At 40.7% G+C, this 20,884-nt stretch overlaps 1 protein-coding gene across 2 annotated transcripts in view; it reads right to left on the bottom strand.

Moving 5' to 3' along the window:
- Positions 1 to 20,884, bottom strand: part of NFKB1 (nuclear factor kappa B subunit 1) — a 125,555-nt gene that overhangs the window by 27,693 nt on the left and 76,978 nt on the right. For both annotated transcript variants that reach the window (XM_053557743.1, XM_053557654.1), the window contains exons 7-11: positions 14,623 to 14,786; positions 12,429 to 12,587; positions 10,205 to 10,309; positions 7,945 to 8,036; positions 6,413 to 6,551 (exon numbers count right to left, since the gene is read on the bottom strand). In XM_053557743.1, the coding sequence (XP_053413718.1) occupies positions 6,413 to 6,551; positions 7,945 to 8,036; positions 10,205 to 10,309; positions 12,429 to 12,587; positions 14,623 to 14,786 (659 nt within the window). The remainder of the gene's footprint in view (positions 1 to 6,412; positions 6,552 to 7,944; positions 8,037 to 10,204; positions 10,310 to 12,428; positions 12,588 to 14,622; positions 14,787 to 20,884) is intronic.

Genomic DNA, 20,884 nt, shown 5'->3' with positions numbered 1-20,884 from the left:
GTAGCATTTTTAATTTCCTTCAAGAAGTTTTCCTTCCATGTAAACATGAAAGAGGTAAAGTCTCCATCTTTCTTTAAGGCTGCATAATATTCCATGGTGTACATGGATGGAGCTGGAACATATTCTTCTTAGTAAAGTGTCTCAAGAATGGAAGAAAAAGTACCCAATGTACTCACCCTTATTATGAAACTAATGTAGGACCTTCACATGAAAGCTATAACCCAGTTACAACCTAAGAATAGGGAGAAAGGGGAAAGGGAGGGGAGGGAGGGGGGAGGGAGGGGGAAGGAGGGGGATTAATGGGATTACACCTGCCGTGCATCTTACAAGGGTATATGTGAATCCTAGTAAATGTGGAATGTAAAGGTCTTAGCAAAATAACTAAGAAAATGCTAAAAAAGCTATTTTAACTAATGTGATGAAAATGTGTCAAACGATCTATGAACCAAGTGTATGGTGCCCCACGATCATACTAATGTACACAGCTATGATTTAATAAAAATAAAAAAAATAAAAAAAAAAGTTTTCCTTTGTATTCTTGGCTGTTTGGTGCAAGAAGCCCAGCCTTGAGCCTGTCTCGGCTTTTGACACGCCTTCCTCACTAAGCTTAATTGCTCCTGGCTTTTGAGTTAAAGTTCCTGGCTTTTGGGTTAAAGTGAGAGACAAGACTCTTCTTTTCACTTGAACAGTTAAAGGCAATTGTAGGATTATTCACTGGCCTAATTTCAACATTGTTGTGTTTCAGGGAATAGGGAGGCCTGAGGACATGGAGAGAAGGGACGGCGGTTAGGGGAGCAGTCAGAACACACACCATCTATTGATACAGTTGTCATCTTAGTGCAGTTCACAGTGCCCCCAAACAATGACAATAGTGACATCAAAGATCACTGATCACAGAGCACTGTAACAGACATAATAATCATGAAAAAGTCTGAAATAATTGAGAAAATTACCAAAACATGACAGGGAAACACGAAGTGAGCACACACTGTTGACAAATGACACAGACAGACTTGCTGCACGCAGTGCTGAAACAACATCCAATCGGTAACAAAGGCAGGGTTTGCCTGCGTGGGGAACCTTGAGAAAGGGATGACTGAGACCACCCTGTGCTGCACCTGAAATATAAACCTAAGGAATTTAATTTACAGACTAGAAACCCATGGACATGTTTTCAACAGGAGAGGAATGTGTACGGGGTGGTGTCCCAGGTGTAGGACACGAGAGGAAAACACAGAGCAGACATAAGGCGATGAAGGCCTGTTCCTCAGTGGTCACTGTGATAATAAAAATGGGGTGGGTCCTGCAACACAGTGAAGGAGGCATCTGTGGCCTCTGGCGACGGACGGGTCATGGAGAACTAACGTTCTAAGACCACGACTTGGCTAAAATACAAGGACGCCCTCTGAGTCCTGATTGTCCAGGTCTAGGGGCTACTTCGACTACGCTCCCTCGACACTTAACACCTGTCCTATTTCTGGTTCTTCAGGGTCACTTTTCATCATGGTTTAAAGCCCAGAAAGTCTCCCTTATTCCTAATTGTGGGGTTGTTCCTGTCATCTTAGGGTGAGAAAGAAGGCCACTGTCCACTGATTATCTCATCCTCATGTAATCGCAGTTGAAAGATCAAACAAGGGAAAGTAGGATAACTCAAATAATCATTTGAAAACTGAGCATGTCTGGGGTTCTTAGGAAGAAAAAAGCCAAGGTGGTAAAATGGTGAGAAAAATATGCTTCCACTTAGAAGGGGATGATCTTGAAGTGGAGAAACGTCAGCAAATATTTCCTTAGTAAATATTTTTGGACGGATCTATGAAATTTCTGCATCAGTTATATCATAACTAATTAATAGCCATACTCATTACTCATCCCATAAACTGTTGATCTCACACATTTCTCTGCAGAAGTAAGAAACACAAGAGAGAGGCAGAGAAATTACTTATCTTCAGAAAATGTTATCTAATTACAGAGTTTCTAGCAGAGAGACCAATCGGTATTTTCTATACACTCTTTTTGTGTTTTAAAGCAGAGAGATGTTTACTGGTTATGTTTCACTGTAAAATGGGAATTCTTAAGGGTAAATTTTCAAAAATATTAATTATATAATATGGCTAGTAAAATTTTGATGACAAGAAACTGACACGGAAAATTCCACATGTTCTATAAAAAAGAATGTGCAGTCAGAAGGTGTGTTGGAGGTATACTGGTGAGTGCCTTCCAAAGAACCATCAGCCTGAATCTCCATATAACTGAACACAGAGATTTTCACCCCGGGATCATTTATCCTTGTGGTCTTCCTCTGACAAGTGGCATTGTGGGATGTACAATGAAACATCAACCTGTTTTAGAAGGGACCTAAGTGGCCTCTCACTACAAGTTCTTTGACACAAGAGGAAACTGAAGCTAGGATGGTTAGGTGAGTTGTGAGGACAGGGCAGAGTGAAGGAGCAGACTCCAACGTCTAGTGATTTTTCCATGACGTGAGGCCGTCATTCTTTAGGAAACATTCCCAAATAACTTCGTACAATAGTAATCAATAACTTTAATAATCGATGACTTTAGATAATTATTTAATTCACAAATGTAGATAAACTTTTAGCTTCTACCATGTTTTCCTGAGCATGTATCTTAAAAGTACCTCATTCCCACTTTCCCAGTTCTAGTCACCAGTAACGATGACGTTTACCCTGACCATACCTTTCATAACTTAAAGATTATGATTGTGTTTCTTCTTAATCTCCATCTTTTTAGACTGAAAAGTCATTATGGTCTTTGTCTGCTTTCATATAGCAGCTCCTCAACTATCTGCTTTCATTGCCAATACTCAGTGTGTTGATTTTTTTTTTTTTTTTTGTAGAGACAGAGTCTCACTTTAGGGCCCTCGGGTAGAGTGCCGTGGCCTCACACAGCTCACAGCAACCTCCAACTCCCAGGCTTAAGCGATTCTCTTGCCTCAGCCTCCCGAGTAGCTGGGACTACAGGCGCCCACCACAACGCCCGGCTAAGTGTGTTAATTATTTTAACAGTCCCTCTGGACCCAACCACCTCCATGAAGTTTTTGTAGAGGTACAATGCCAATGTCCCTTGATGACACAGAGCTCAGGGATGAATGATTCTGTATAACGAGAGGAGGATACTTTATACCCACGTCTAAGGTCTCACTTGATGGCACTCGACACACTGCTAATACTAGCTTTATGAATGAAGATGGCAACTCGGTTGGACAACCAGTAAGTCAGACCACAGATATTCAGCGAGCATCTGCTAGTGACGTACACTGCTCCAGATGCTGAAGTCTGTGACCTAAAGAGGATTCTTCCTACTGGGTAAGAGGAAGATAAATAGATAAACAAATAGGTAAGTTTACATAGTGTTAAAAATAGTGACGAATAAAAAATAGGCCATGAGACAGGGAGTGACTGCAGAGACAAGGGGTGGTGGAAGGTGTGTTTAATGACTTCTGAGAAAGGTACACAATGATTCCCTAGCTTGTGTAGTTTGGATTCATTTTCATATATTTTCTCTAATGCTAAATGGCCTGCTACTTTTCTGATCTACCACATGTCTGTTTTTCCTTGGGCCTATTATCTTGAGTTTTTATGATCCAGAAGGCTTCAGAGAGTAAGGTAATTTGTTATCCTCAATAGAACAGTTCTATTCTCATAATGATTCAATCACAGTATATACATGTGGGTCATTCTTTCCTCTGGGGCTCAGTGGCTAACCCTGCTATTTTTGGAGATAGTTCTTGTACTATTTGTATTGTATGAAGCTTTTAATGGCCTAGAAGGTATATGGTTGAAGTATATAGGTATGGTTTTGAACTTCCAGGAAACCCCATTCTCTAATCCCAGCATGAGATATCTCCTCCTATGATAGCTTAGTAATGACAGTAATCATCTGAACTTGGCCCTGCTATAGCACATGTTTTGATGCATGATCCTACTGGGAAAGGTCTGCCAGCAGCCCTAGAAACCAAGCTCAGCTTTGAATGCTTCAGGTTCATTCATGTGTAGGTAACGTGAGTTTTCTTTTTTTCATCATTCTCTGTGTTAGCAAGAATTGACATTATTTTGAAGATGTACTTCAGGAGATAAAAAAATCTACCTTTTTTTTCCTCAAAAAGTTCCCCCAAATTAGCCACATTTCTCTTCTATGTCTACTTTAAAAAAGGGATGTTTAAGCCAAAGCACTGATTTTCACACTGTATTGTGCAGGCAGAAGCATCTAGAAGACCTCAGGCAGCTCCTGGGTAAGGAATTGAGAAGAGGTGGGCCAGGGTCAGGGAAGGCCGCGTGGGCAGGGCCTCCACCAGAGGCCAGCTTGGCCAGGCCCCGGGATTCTGCACTACACCAGAGCCCAGCTTGGCCGGGCTCCAGGATTCTGCACCACATCTCATGTGGAGGAAAAGGAGTTTCTCGTGCGGACCATGTTTCAAACGTCCAGGATTCAGAATGCACTACACATCTGATCCAGAAGTGGAGGGATCACAACCTCAGAAAAGAAACCATCACAGACACCATTTTCCAGACACTCCTGCCACAGCATGAATTCTAGGAAAGGAAAGACATCTTCAAAGACCACCCATTGCACATGTTGCCCTCACACGACCCAGCACCAACACCCATGGCTGTTCACTGCTGCACCTTTGTGGTTTCCAACCTCAGTCAGGACCTGGGGCCCAGGGCAGTCACTTTCCTGGCCCCCTCTCTAGTCTCACTTCCTTCCGACTGAGGGGTTTCTAATTTTGTTGGTGCCACAGCCCCACAGGCAGTCTGGCGAACCCCATGGATCTCTTCTCAGAATCATGGTTTTCAATACGTAAAATACAAAATAGGATTACAAAAGAAGGGCATTATATTGAAGTAACATTTCTATCCCTGTACTCCTTGGGGGTTGGTGGACTCCAGGTTAGGAAACAACTTCAAATGATTATGCAATTGGGGGCCTGGCTCGTCTCATTCTAAGGTGATTTTCATGCTGAATTTCCTACCCTGCCCTCTCTTAAGTTCTGTCCTGTCTTGTGATTGGCTTACTAGGAATTTGCACTTGAGTTTAGGAACCTAAAATGCAGCATGTTTTACACCAGCTCCCTCTTTCTTACTCAACCTACTTCTGTTCTCTTGTTCCCTTCATCAAGGTAACCGCATCACGAGCTTCCCAAGTCTGGGAATCTTGACTCCTCATCTCTCCCACACCTCCCACCTCAGCCAGCAGCCAGGGCCTCCTGACACCATCCCTGCCCTGTCTCCTGTCATTCCTTGTACTAACACCCTTCCTAACCTTGCCGTTTCTCACCTGGATTCGTGCATTGCTCTTCTGACTCCCTGTCTGCCTCTCAACACAGAGAAGTCAGCACCATCATTCCCATCCCAGACAGGCCTGCCCATCCCTCTCCAGAATCAGTATGAAATTGTTCAGCTGCCCCTCACAGCTTGCTGCAGCCTTGCCCTGGCCTCCCTTACCTGTGTCTGGCTTTGTCCTCACAATGCTCATTTCTCTCTGAATACACATGAATTGTGCTTACCTCTGTCCCAGAGCGCCTCACGTGACCTGAGCCTGTCTGTTTAATATCCTAAGTTTAAGGGCCAAATGAGATCTCATTGAAGAAGCCTTCTTTCTGGAGCCTGGCTCAGAGTCAAGGGATCAGGGGCTCTCGCCTCAACATTCTCACATATGCTTCACTTTTGGTACTTACAAAAATTATAATCGGCATGATGAATATTTAAGGAGATTATTACTCCCTTTCTTAAAGCGTGTGTTGTGAAGGAAAGAATGATGATGTCTTATTCATTTTGATAGTTCTGCACGGAAGGTGGCTCAGTTTTCTGTTGAAGAGCCTGAGGCTGGCTGACTGAGTGGCTGATTTAAACAGCAAGCCTGACCTTTTCATCTCAACGACCTGAACCCTAAGTTACTCAATAGAGGTTAGATTCTCAAATTCAGAGACAAATCATCAAATGTCTAAATCTCATACAAGCTTGGTGGAAATAACATTATTTTAAAAGGCTGGACTAGTTTTATGACCTCAAGATCGTATATTACCTATCTATTCTCTAAAAAATAAATACCAGGGCGCCTGTGGTCCCCGCTGCTGGGGAGGCTGAGGCAAGAGAATCACCTAAGCCCAAGAGCTGGAGGTTGCTGTGAGCTGTGACGCCATAGCACTCTACCAAGGGCGACAAAATGAATAACAGGGATTCAGGGACCAATTACTAGGAAGTTGTTCAAAAAAGATAACCAAATTATATTTTCTACCCAGCTTGTCCTCTTATCAGATGGGGGATGCGCACACATATAGCCACGACTCAAAAATTATAAAAGTGATTCATGTACATTTGAAGCCACTTGATATTTTGTAAATAAATAAATAAATAAAAGAACAAGCAAAGAGTCTAAACAACCAAGTTACCTTTGATTTCTGGGTAATAGAGAAAAGGTTTTGGTTCACTAGTTTCCAAATCAGATTTCCTTCGAAGTTGGACGAACACAGAGGCTGGCTTTGTAATGTTGACATCTTTATACTTTGGAGTTTTGAAGACAATGGCAAACTGCAGGATACAAACATCCAAATGTTGATGTCGGGCTACATTTTTGTTTTGTGGCAATGCTACTCATTAAACACATTTCTTAAGCTTTTCTTTATATCCAGTGTACTAAAAAACAGCATGCTGGAGAAAGTTCCAAACTCAGAAATCTGTACCCATACGTTTTTATTAAGTTGTCACTGTAAAATTGCAGTACTTTGGTAAGTATTGCAAATAGTTATTATTTCATCTGTCTACTATTTCAAATGTCTTCTAATTGTCAATGTCACACATATAAGATGCACTGCTTACATTTCATTTTTCTCTTCCAAATAAAGCCTTAAAAGCCTCCAAATTATTTATAGTAGCATCAGAAAAGATGGGGTATAGAAAGAGAGATGGCTAAATGCCAGGGATGCAAAAAGGAAATTAAACCCTGCTAAGGGAGGGATTATACCCCATTAATTCTTGGTGGTGCTATAACAGTTAGCCATTTTAACATTTTTAGATGGATCTTTTGACTAACATATTCACAGTGATGAAGGTTTTGTGAAGTATTAAAAGATACATGATGGTGTACATTAATGATTCTCCTTGCCATCCCTGACCCCCGTCCATGCAATTCCTACAGCGTGCCAATTCTCCAGAGGTAAACCCTGTTATCACACGTAATTGCTTATGTATCCTTCCAGAGTTTCTTTACGCATGTGCAAATATGAACACAGAATCATTTTCAAATACACTTTGCTCTACTCTTATCTTTTAAGATATTTTAATATTGCATCTTTGAGGTCTTCCTATATTAGTTTGCAGAGTACTCATTCTTTTTAATAACTGTACACTATTCCATCAGATATACCATAATTTATTTAACTTGCCCCTTATCAAGGAACATTTGAATTGCTTCCATTTTTTTTTTCTGTGTGAAAATAGTGTGCCTCAATCACTCATGAACAGGGGAGTAACCACTAAAGTAGGGGTTCAGCATTGCCATTTCTTAGTCATATAATCAACTGACACTGGGAAATCTTCATTTATGAAGATGCCATCAGTTTCAATTAGAAGACTCCTTTCAACACTTAGAATACCTTTCTAACAGGTCTCACCAGAATTAATTTGGTAGAACATTTAAAACGTTTTCACTAAAGGGCCTCAGTTAGGGCCACTGCCCTGAGCGTAAGGGGATCAGACACCGAATGAAATGTTTTGTCAGTATCTCAGAGCCAGCAGTTTAAGGGAACCTTGTTCACAATTTCACAGTGGGTAACTTTTCTGGATGACCTGCTAGAGTCTTAAAAATAGTACTGATTAATGGACGTTAAATAAATATTGATGATTTTTAAAATTTTTCACATATGGAAACTAAATACTGAATTTCAACAAGGCAGAAAATGTAAAATGATAATAATCCACTTACTTGTCTATGAACGTCTGTGGGGGAAAAATCTCCAAATCCTTCCCAGACTCCACCATTTTCCTCTTCTTCATAAAAGCGAATCTGGATGTCATCTGCAAACAGCCACATTTCAAATAGTATAACAATATTTAAAAATATGCTCAAAAATAAAGTTGGTCCAAGATTCTACCTATTATTTACTTAAACTAAAAAAAAAAAGAAATAGATTTTAGAGTCACTTAAAATTTTCACAATCACTGATTTTTTTTTTTTTCCCCTTACTATGTCATCCTTGGTAGAGTGCTGTGGTGTCACAGCTCACAGCAACCTCCAACTCTTGGGCTTAAGTGATTCTCTTGCCGCAGCCTCCCAAGTAGCTGGGACTACAGGCATCTGTCACAAGGCCTGACTATTTTTGTTGTTGTTGTTTAGCAGGCCCAGGTTTGAACCCGCCAGCCCCAGTGTATGTGGCCAGCACCCTAATCACTGAGTATGGTCTCTGAGCCATCACTGGTGCTTTTTGTTACTTGCCATAGGAATGAGACCCAAGCTTAATTTACAATGGCAGAATACTAGGTTTTCCTAATCCATCTGAATTTTCTCTTAATCAGTCTTTGACTTTACCACTTCTTCATCCTTAACAAAAAAATTCAATCATGAGAAACAGGAAGGATGGTGGACGAATATTAAAGTCCCCCAAAGTAGTTCAACTCAGCATACAGATGTAGATAGATATGTATTGCAACAATTAATCGTGAAAGGTTTACTACATAGCAGATGCCATTCTAAGTGTTTTGTTTGTATATATTGACTGATTTAATTCTCACAGCACCCCTGTGATGGAAAACTAGGGACCAAAACAGTTACATAACTTATCCAAAGCTGAACTGCTAGTAAACAGAGGAACCCGGATTTCAACACAAACAGTATAATTTCAGAGTCCACGCTCTTAAACACTCTACCATATTGCCTCCTTAGGATACTGTATTGATCCATAATGAGTAACTGGTCAGAATGCTGTGACGATCAGGTTGCTTTAAATTAGAATGCACATGTATACGTTTTATACTCTGGTCATGGACTGTACTTCTGCAAAAATGTTACCACTGAACTCAGTTTGACATATCCCTGGCTTCACTTTCCATTTCATAGGAAAGACCATACTTTGGTCTTTATGACTGAGAAAATAAAGTTTATATTTCTATTTAAATAGAATTAGGGATGGGTAAAACAATCTCATTATCTTCCGGCACATTCCTTTGCCTTTAGATAGGACTGCCCTCCACCAGTTATTCAGATTCTTTAAGCCAAACGCAAGGCTTTTCTTCTTATGTCATTCCACTGTAATGATGACTAAGAACTGCATTTATAATGAATGGAACCCAGATTATGTTTACTCACACTATGCACACCTAGGAATCTGGAAATGAGTATTACCTGGATAGAGTGGGTTAGAAGAAGGGTGACACCAGTGTAAAAGAGGAAGTGTACACTTTTTTGGAGGAAAAACATATATCTTTACTTTAAAATCTGATCCTTTTTTTTTCTGACTTTAGAGCATAACCTCAAATGAAATTTTATTTTAACAGCCATACTTCTTTTATTTATTTATTTCTCTTATTTTATTTCTATTTCCAGTTGGGTATCTGCTTACTTTGAAAATGCTCACTTTGCAGTACCTAGATCTTTATTATAATAAGTTTTCATCATTTTATTTTAAAAAATCAGTGGTTTGAGAAAATAACAGGTCACTTCCTACAGCTTTTACTTTTCCCAGAGAGAAATGTGCTCTGGGAATTTCCTCATGTTCCTTTTTCTCTTTCCTTTTCTTAGCTTATATCATAGTGTCAAGTCCAAGTGTTTGAAGAAGCTCTCCAATGATAGAACAAAGCATTGCAAGATAAAATCAACAATTTCATACTATGTAAAACTTATTATTTATTCTCTGTGTATTTGTGTGTCAAGCTTGGGCTAGTACTCATTTATATTAGTTTAACTGAGTAGAGATAGTAATGTTTAATGTATAAAAATATTGAAAAGCATGGATTGTAATTATTATTATTTTCTTTCTTTCTTTCTTTTTTTCTTTTCCTTTTGTTGGAAATTTAGAAATGAATTGGTTGGGTTTAAAATAAAAACACAGACCACTTAAGATTTGGAAGAGGCAAAACCTAAGTGTTTTTAAGACATTTTGTGGCAAAACGGGGACTATGCCAAAAATGTGACTCACAGACACATTCAGAATTATATTCCACATCTCAAAATCACGGCATGTATTTACCTTTCTGAACTTTGTCGCAGAGAAGATAAATTTCTTCCCCTCCAGTCACACATCCAGCTGTCCTGTCCATTCTTACAATTTTCAAGTTGGATGCATTGGGAGCTTCTGTTCACAGGGGAAAAACAACAAAGATCATGGTTTAAACCTCAGTTCCACAAGCCAATCCCTATGAAGGGCCCTGCCCGTCACACACATTACCAAAGCGAAGAGATGCTTCCACTCATATTGCAGGATGAAACAAATAAAACGAGATATGAAGAGACAGATAAAATAAGAATAGCTTGCAAAGTCCTCAGAGCACTCCTTGGGCATGAGTCATTCACGGTCAGCAAAACAATCGAGGTAGAAAGGAACAGGTATTTGTTTGGCTCCCAACACAGGAAGAGAGGCTGATGCATAGTACAGAAAGAGAAAGAGTTTTTCTTTTATCATTTTGACACTGAGTCTTGCTTTGTCGCCCTAGGTAGAGTGCTGTGGCATCATATCTCACAGCAACCTCAAACTCTTGGGCTCAAGCGACCCTCTTGGCTCAGCCTCCTGAGTAGCTGGGACTACAGGTGCCTGCCACAATTCCTGGCTGTATTTTTTTAGAGATGGGGTCTTGTCCTTGCTCAGGCTGGTCTCAAACTTCTGAACTCAAGATATCCACCCCCTTGGCCTCCCAGAGTGCTAGGATTACCGGCATGTGCCACCACACTGTCACTGAGAAAGTTTTTCCAATGTCTTACAGCACCAAGTCAATGCATTTCTGGGATTTCAATTAGGTCAAGACTTTAACTCCAAATCTGTTTACAGGATACAGCTGTATCATTTACGGGAGTCCTACAAAATTTAAGAAAATAATGATTTTCTTATACTAGTCATTAATTTTTCTGGTGTGGCCCCTGGAGAAAAAACTGTCCGCCCGGGGCCCACTGGGGACACTCCATCCTTTTCACTAGTCATTAATTTTTATTCTAAAGAGAAGAAATATGGAGATGTATTTCTTTTTCCCAACTATAATTAGGATTCTGTGTGGGGAAGAAGCAAAAGTTTCATGCGGTAATAGTATAAAGTTTCCTTTTCTAAAAAACTTTTTTTTTTTTTTGTTCCAGCCAGCTGCATTTTAAGGTGATCTGTAGTAGATGAGTATGTATCATTTTATAATATTTTCACTTCCCTTCAAATTTGTTTAAATTAGGGAAATAATTATTTTACTTACAGCATGGATTTTTCTACTTAAATCAAATAGTGTAAATTTTCAAAAAGCCTAAGTACCAGTAAATGCTGAAGATCACTGTAACATTTGTAAAAACTTTTGGAAACTATGGACTGAAATAGAATTTTGAAGTCATATGTTATCTATACCACTCATTCAGTTAACCTGAAGGTCGTATCTTGATAAAGCTGGTAACATATAGGAATGAGGATGAATAAAGTCTTTTTTTTTCTTCAGAGTCCCAAAGAAAAATATTGAGATACTTTTCCCTTTTAAGAGTACCAATAATGTATCTTAATAGCAACGGTTCAATAGGAGATTTGATATTTCATGTAAAAGACTAGAAAATATATGTCCGTAGAAAGAGGATTGATTACATTTATTGAGCTTCTCTTAAAATATCTCATTTAATCTAGATATCAGCCTCTTAAGCTAGGTTTTAGTATTCGTATCTGGGAGGTGAGACACTGAGGCTCAAAGTGACTAAGTTACTTCCCCCGGACTCAAAGCTAGTAAGTAAATGGTAGGGCAGGGTTGGAAATCTATTCTTTTCTCTCTCTCTCTCTCTCTCTTTCTTTTTTTTTTTTTGCAGTTTCTGGCTGGGGCTGGGTTTGAACCTGCCACTTCTGGCTTATGGGGCTGGTGCCCTACTCCTTTGAGTCACAGGCGCCACCCGGAAATCTATTCTTTTTGAGACAGAGTCTCCCTCTGTTGCCCTGGTAGAGCGCCATGGCCTCATTGTAGTTCACAGCAACTTCAAACTCTTGGTTTTAAGAGATCCTTCTGCCTCAGCCTCCCAAGTAGCTGGGATTACAGTTACCCATCACAATGCCTGGCTAGTTTTTCTTTTGTTAGTAGAGATGGGTTTTCACTCTTGGTCAGGCTGGTCTTGAACTCCTGAGCTCAAGCAATCCACCCACGTAGGCCTCTCAGAGTGCTGGGATCAAAGGTGTGAGCCACCCCCGGCGAGGAAGTCTAGGCTTGATGGTATACCCAGCTGCACCCTGTTAGAAGTCAAGTACTCACTGCTATCATAGATGGCGTCAGACACCACGGGTTCCAGGCGCCTTGTGAAGCTGCCAGTGCTATCCGGAAGGAAAGCTGTAAACATGAGCCGCACCACACTCAGGTCCATCTCCTTTGTCTGCAGAAGAGCCGCCTGGCGGATGAGCTCCTTTTCCCGATCTAGGGCCGTACAGCACGTTCCGTTCATGCCCAGGGAAAGCGGAAAATGTGAACATTTAAAATAGCATACTTTTATAAGTATAAAAACGTACAATAAAAATCCTTCTCTTTTGAGAGTCTTCACATTACTAGAAAAATGTCAAAAAATAATCTCATTTATGTCAGAGAAGACCTGCATTTTCTCTGGATTACGGCAAAAAGTGTCTTGCACGTATCACACCTCCTCTCTCCTCTCCTGTCCGCCCCCCACCTCTCCTTTTTCTCCCTACAGTAAGAATTAAAGGCACAAAGGATGTAATAAGCCTAATAAGCACCAGCTGTCTTGAGAAATGTAAACATTAACTGTTCTGAAAGCTCAAAGCGCACAGGGACTGTGCTCATTTCACAGTGCCAAGTGCAGAGCCCGGCACATAGTAGGTGTTCAAAAAGCACTTTTAAACTGTAATATTTAATTTACAATAACATGGAGGGAATAAGCCAAGTGGTAAATGCTTCAAGAGAGCTATAGATGAGCCATGTGCAATGTCAGGGAGAGTGTGCAGCAGAAGAGGCGTTTGGGCTGCATCTTGAAGGGACAGTAGAATCTGAGCATACTCATGTAAGAGAGTGGATATGGGCGTTCTAGGAAGAGGAGACAGCAAGAAGAGAAAGAATGTGCCCTGGCAGGGAAGTGAGAGACCACGGTGCTCCTGCAGAGTGGGTCACTTTGACATGAAGGGGCACAGTGGGAAACAGAGTTGGAGATGCACACTAGGCCAGGTCTGGGGAGATCTAAAACGCAGCTTACAGAATCTGGATTTTATAGGCAACAGGGAGACACCAAGTAGGGGTAAGATTCAGATTTTATTGAGATTTTTCTGGCCACAGGGTGTAAACTGGATTAGAAGTGGGGAGGGCTCATGCCTATAATCCTGCACTCTGGAGCACTCTGGAGCACTCTGAGGGGCAAAGCAGGAGAATCACTTGAGGTTAGGAGTTCAAGATCCACCCTGAGCAAGAATGAGACTCAATATCGCTACAAAAAATAGAGGCTGGATGCCGTGGCTCATGCTGTGATCCTAGCACTCTGGTGGCTGAGGTGGGAGGCTCTCTTGAGCTCTGGAGTTCAAGACTAGCCTGAGCAAGAGTGAGACCCCATCTCTAAAAATAGAAAAAGTAACCAGGCATTGTGGTGAGCACCTGTCTCAAATACAAAATAAATAAATGAAAAAGAAAGAAAAAAAGGAGGGAGGGACAAAGACTAGGGAGAATACTGGAGTAACAAAGTGGAGCCAAGAGCGGAATGCCAGGGAGGGCGGAGTTGCGGACCACAGACGGGAGGTGCTGCACGGGTGAGAGGAAGTCAGGGTCATGTCACAACTCTGATTCTGGTATAAGCATAGTGGAAAAGTGATCCTGGGTTTTCAATCCCCTGAGTATGAGATGATGACAGGATGGCCGGAGGAAAGCACAAAATGTAAAAGCAAAAGTGGGCCATGGAGTAGGACAGGAATGGAGTTGAAAGAAAAACACTGAGTGAAGAAGGCAGGAAGACAGGAAATCAGGGCATAGTCACAATAAAGACTGCAGTTCCTCATGTGCCTGAAGAGCCCAGGGAAAGAAGCTTCCTTATAACAAGGTGAGCCGGGAAGGTAAAAGAGAGGAGGTGGTCTTTAGACTAAGTCTTGGATTCTGCATTGGTTTCACCAGGTTGAAAAGGGGAAGGTGGGGGGTGTTTTAGGTAGAGGAAGTCCCTCACAAAGGCACAAATCTGCATCAGGTGTTCACAGAGCCAGGGTGGGGACAGGTGGGTGCAGGGTGGGCTGGAGGAGGCTGGGAAGGTGCAGGCGCTGACTGCAGAGGGCTTTGTATACCAGGCCGTGAGGTGGAGGTGCTACTGGGGGAGTGGCAGGAAGCCATCAAAGGCTTCTGAGCAGGAAAAGGATGGGAGTGGCGTGGGGTACAGACTAGGAGGTGCACAGATGAACACGGTCTGCACACGAGGAAACCGAGCCTGGGCCCCGCAGGGGAGCAAGCCTGGGCGAGTGATGCTCACCTGTGAGCTGGCGGTCCCCTCCACCTTCTGCTTGCAGGTAGGCAAGGTCAGGGTGCACCAGGAGTCCAGGATTGTAGCCCCTTATACACGCTTCTGTCATTCGTGCTTCCAAAGTTTCAAATACTTTTTTCTTTGTCACGTGAAGTATACCCAGGTTTGCAAAACTGGAGAAAAAGTAACAGCAGCAACACTGACCACCAAAAGTTAGGCAGTGAATGAACAACTAGAGATTCTGGCTTCATGTGGGTAAAGTGGATTTTAAATAATACAAAGGTCCTCAGTGTCTCAGCCAATCGCTAGGGCTGGATGCATTTCAGAATGCAGGGAGTTTTTGGTGTTAGGAAGGCAATACAGGCAAATACTGCAAATTGAATAATATGCTTGGCAGGTCTAGGGCACACAGTGTAATCAAATACACTAGTATTTCTGTAGTGAAACATAAGTAGACTTACCAAATGAAAAAATAAAGACTAAGAACAGTGAACAGCAAACAGCTGCATGCCCAGTCAGACTGGATTCTGCTCCCAAATGAGTCTGTAATGAGCTTGAGAGAAACTTCAGGTTTTCAGAGCTCATTAGACTTCCAAATTGTGATTAAGGGACGAGGGACATATATATCTCCCCTTCTTAATAAGGAAGTTTCCCCCGGACTCATTTTAAAGTATTTTCTGTGAAATTTGTATGAAAATGTTGAATTCCAAATATAGCATTAATCTTTTTTTTTTTTTTTAAAGAATAAGAGAAATATTGTATTTGGGAGGATTTTTATTTTCTTTTGAATAATGCTTGGGTTTCTGAATGGGATTTAAAGTCTACTTGGAATTCCACCTCCTCCTGAATTATCTATAAGGTTGTAGGGATTATTTATGATCAGTAGACATATCATCTAAGTATACACGTACAATCAGGAATGGAGAACCTTTTATCTTGAAGGCTACATACCTATAGAATAAAATATATTCATAAAGTAAATAAGGCAATTGAAGGGGTTTTAAGAAAATGTATAAAATGCTCCAGCCATTCACTTTTGAAATAAAGTGCATGGAACAAAGACCTGTATTCAGTAAATATAATACAACAAACAAAAAAAGGACTTTACCAAGGAGACTCATTCATTTAGCAAATATTTATGCGGATTCCTTTCAGTGCCCAGGCAGGATCCTAGGTACTTTTGTTAGCAGTAGAAGAATCTTTGCCTTCATAGAACTTACATGCTACTATGAAAACAAAGAGGAAAAAGGAAGGCAGTAAATTAAACAATATAATTTAGAAGGCAGTAAGTGTTATCAATAACGGTAAGGTAGAAATGGGGATCAGGGGCAGCCGAAGGAAAAGGCATAGCACTTTAAAACAGGGAGAGGCAGGAAGGACCCTCAGTGGAAAGATGACTGCTGGGCTAAGACTCGGAAGGAGCAAGGGGGAGACATGAACGCGCAAATGAAGAAAATTCATGGCAGAGGAGCTGCAAGTGGGAAGACTCTGAGGTAGGACCATGCTGGTATTTTCAGAAGACACAGCGGCCAGGAGGTCAGGGTGGCTGGAGTGAAAGACTCCGAGGCAGGACCTGGTCAGGGTGGCTGGAGTGAAAGACTCCGAGGCAGGAGGTCAGGGTGGCTGGAGTGAAAGACTCCGAGGCAGGAGGTCAGGGTGGCTGGAGTGAAAGACTCCGAGGCAGGAGGTCAGGGTGGCTGGAGTGAAAGACTCCGAGGCAGGAGGTCAGGGTGGCTGGAGTGAAAGACTCCGAGGCAGGAGGTCAGGGTGGCTGGAGTGAAAGACTCCGAGGCAGGAGGTCAGGGTGGCTGGAGTGAAAGACTCCGAGGCAGGAGGTCAGGGTGGCTGGAGTGAAAGACTCCGAGGCAGGAGGTCAGGGTGGCTGGAGTGAAAGTCTCCGAGGCAGGAGGTCAGGGTGGCTAGGGTGAAAGACTCCGAGGCAGGAGGTCAGGGTGGCTGGAGTGAAAGACTCCGAGGCAGGAGGTCAGGGTGGCTGGAGTGAAAGTCTCCGAGGCAGGAGGTCAGGGTGGCTGGAGTGAAAGACTCCGAGGCAGGACCGTGCTGGTAGTTTCAGAGACACAGTGGCAAGGTAGTCAGTGTGGCTGGAGTGAAATGGGCAGGGGATCAGTAACAAGCAGGGGCCAAGGAGGTGAGAGGGGAGCCCAGATCTTTTAAAACCTTGCAAGCCTTTCTAAGGACTTCTCTTTTACTCTGGCTTTTACTTAGAAAGAAAAAAAATGATCAGTAGAGATAAGAAAGCAGCATTATAACAAGAAGACTGAATGAAATAAAGAACAGGTTAATGTGGGAAGGTCAGATAAACCAGGGAAAGAAAATGAGGCAAAGGCCGAATGAAATAAGCTCTCGCAGAGAGGCCCAGAGACAGAATGGGAAGGTAGAACTGTCACGTCTACAGAGACTTTTTAAAATATGGACAGCTGAGACACACAGAGAGACTACACCACTAGAACACAAACGCTTTGAGTGCTTGAAACGGTGCCCAGCATGTGAGCGTTCAATACATGTCCGGTGAGTAAACAAATTAATGAATGAATGCAACACAGAAAAATACGAATCATGACACACTGATATGCATGGGGCATAGGCAGTTTTTCAGAAATAACACCTCCATCCTTTAGCCAGTTAGGTCTTAGTTCTATACAGAACGTCTGCAACTATAGGAAAACGGGGCTATCTCCTAGGCAGTGGCAGAGATGAACACCTGTGTAGTACTTTGCACTTTATCATCTATAACATATTTTTCATGTATATTATCTCATTTAGTCCTCTTGAGAAAGAATAATGAAGGATTTATTTCAGTAACAAATGAAACAAGACAGAAGTCAGTTTTCTGTGTCAGGTAATGATGGATAAGAGAGAGTGGATTGAACCTTAAATAAATAAAACAAACGTGAAAAACAGTTCTCAGACACAAGACAACAGGCAGCACAGAACAGTGATCCTTAAGAAAGGGGAAATAAATAAGAATCCTACAATTACTCTGGCTTAATGCCTATAGAGGGTTCAAGGCTATAGCATAGGAAGGAGGAACCCCCACAGAGCCTGGCAATCTCCCCGAGGTTAAGGAGGCGAAGGAGGCTGGAAGTCACAGGCAGAGAATCAGAGAGAAGTAACTGCACGCCGAGAGGTACTTAGCAATCCACGCAACTCTTTAGCTGAATGATCAGAGCATGTATGTGAAAAAACTACCCAAAGCCGGGAAAAGAACTGCCATAAAGAAACAAGCAGAACAATTCCCGCAGCACCCACATGGCTGGACGGTTCAAGAAACCTTACAATACCTGCAGCATTCGGTTAGATATTCAGAAAGGTACTGCCTCAGTAATGTTGTCAAATCACCCCTGGAGTGAAGGCTTCTCTGGTCTCCCTAACAAAATTTTGAAGCAAATCTAGAAAGGATCAAACTGTTCCCAGATTTAGTTTTATCTCAAACCTATATTTACAGGCATACAAAAAAATTCTAGCACTCAGCAAAACAAATTCAAAATGTCTATCATACAATAAGAAGTTACCAATCATGGGAAGAAGTAGAAAAATATAATTCATAATTAGGATTAAAAAAATTAAAAGAAGCAAGTCCAGAAATGAACCAGAAGACAGAATTTGTAGACAAGTACATTGAAATAGGTATTTTAGATATATTCCGTATGATCAAAAAGATAGCATTAGAAGGATAAGAAGGTACAGGGGAGGTATAAAAAAGGACCCCAAACAAACCTGCATAAATGAAAACCCCAATGTCTGAGAAAATCCACAGATGAAATTAAGAACATTAGACACTAGAGATAAAGAGTAGTGAACTTGCTGTAGTAATAACCACCTAAAATGAAGCAGAGAAAAAAGATGAATAAAGAACAGATCATCAGTGAGCTGTGGGACAATTTCAAATGGCCAAATATATGTATAATTGGATTCCAGAAGAAGAAAAAATTAGGAGTGGATTGAAAAAAGTATTTGAAAAATTAACAGCTGAAAATATAAACCTAGATATCCAAGAATCTCCAGCCACAGGAAACATGAAGAAAACTATATTCAAAGTCTATCATAATCAAATTGCTTAAAACTAGTGACAAAAAGAAAATATGAAAAGCTGTAGGAGAAAAAAAATGACACATTATGTACAAAGAAACAAAGATACGATTAAAGTAGGCTTATTCTTGGAAACAAAGGGAGCCAGAAGACAGTAGAGCAACGTATTTTAAGGACATGAAAGAATAACACTGTCAACTTATAGTTCTATACTCTTCAAAATTATCTTTGAAAAACAAAGATAAAATGAAGACTTTCAAAACATATAGTATCTGAAATAATTCATCAGCATTAGATCAGCAGTATGAAAACAGTTAAAGGAAGTGCTCCAGGCAGAAGAAAATGACATCAGCTAGAAAGGATGACCTATGAAAAACGAAGAGGAGTGCAAATGATAAATACGTGAGTATTTCTTTACTAATTTGAAAAGTTCTTTAAAAGATAGTTGTTTAAAGCCAAAATAAAAAATAACATATTGGCTTTTATAACATATATGGGTGGAAAATATATGACATAACAGCACAATGGTGCAGAGGGAGAAATGAAAGCACATTGTTCTAAGGCTCCTATACTACATATGAATAGGCATGTTATTTAAAGAGAGACAGTGATAAGTTAAAGAGGTACAGTGTATACCCTAAAACAACTGGTAAAATAGACAAAGAGGTATAAACCCAAAAAGAAAGATAAAAGGAAATCCTAACAAATAATTAATCCATAGAAGGAGGAAAAAGAGAAAAGAACAAAGAACAGATATGACAAGTAGAAAAAAATGGCAAGATGGCAGACTGACCCTCAGCCACAATAATAATCTCATGAAATACAAATGGCCTAAACATCCTGATTAAGTCAGAGAGCAAGACCCAACTATATGCAGTCTATATTTACTTTGAATATAAAGATATAAATAGGTTAAGAGGATGGGGAAAATGTTCCATGATAAAATCAACAAAAGAAAGCTTTCGTAGCAATATTAGTATTCATAGTGATAAAGGGTTCAATCCCTCTGGAGGAGATAACAATCCCGAATGTTTATGCATCTAATAAAAGAGCTTCACAATGCAAAAAGCAAAACCTTATAGAATGGAAAGAAGAAACAGACATATCTATAAGTATGGTCAGAGATTTCAACACCTGTCTCTCAATAATTAATTGAGCGGTCACGGCTGTATGAATATTTGTCAAAACTCACAGAGCTGTATACTTTAAAGGGCCAGTAGACAGAAGATAAGTAAGGAAATAGAAAATTTGAATACTATCAAATGACTTGACTGACATTTATAGAAAATCCACTCCAGAAGAAAAGGATAAAAAATCTTTTTAAGTACACAAGGAATATTTTCCAAGACATAATATAACGTATTTTGATCCAAAGAAGGAATCTTAAAAGGCCTCAAGTTATACCAAGTATTCTCTTATAATGGAATTACCAGTAAATCAGATATCAACAGCCAAAAGATACGAAGGTGGGAGTCTATTTAAACCAAGATTTGACCACGAAATAATTAATTGTTGATGCTGGTTGATGAGTGCAACAGGGGCTCAACCTGCTATTCTTTCTACTTTTGTATATGTTTGAAAAGTCTGTAATAAAATATAAAAGAAAACGAGAGTACACTATTATTATTAGCACAAGGAAAGGAAAAAATTTAGGATCACAAATGTTCATACGTGAGAATGCAAAATGGTACAGCCCCTTTGTAAAACAGTTTGGCAATTTCTTTCCAAGATAAACACATAGTTAGCATATATTCCTGAAATTCCACTCTTCAATATTTACTGAAGAAAAATGAAAATTTATGCTTATAACAAAAAGTGGCTTTATCATCAAAAACTGGAGAGAAACCAAATGTCCTTCAATGATAAACAAACTAGTTCACCGATAGAAGGGAACACTGCCCAGTAACTGAAAGGGTGACTGCTGAGGCACGTGACAGCACAGAGGGACCTTAAATGCACCATGCTGCAGGAAGCAAGACAAACCCCAAAAGGCTACGCATCGTGGAACTCCACTTACATGTCATTCTGAAAAAGGCAAAACTCTAGGGACAGAGAATGGGCCCCAGAAGATCCAGGGGAGAGTTCATTACGAAAGGGCACAAATGGATTTTAGAGGTGAAGGAGCTACTCTGTATCTTGATTGTGGTGGCTGTATGAGTACTACTTGTTTTTTTTTTTTTTTTTTTTTTTTGCAGTTTTGGCCTGGTTGGGTTTGAACCGC

This window comes from Nycticebus coucang, chromosome 1 (assembly GCF_027406575.1).
Source record: "Nycticebus coucang isolate mNycCou1 chromosome 1, mNycCou1.pri, whole genome shotgun sequence".
Lineage (NCBI taxonomy): Eukaryota > Metazoa > Chordata > Mammalia > Primates > Lorisidae > Nycticebus > Nycticebus coucang.
The sequence above is the reverse complement of the archived record's forward strand: the minus strand, read 5'-3'. Positions and strand labels throughout refer to the sequence as shown.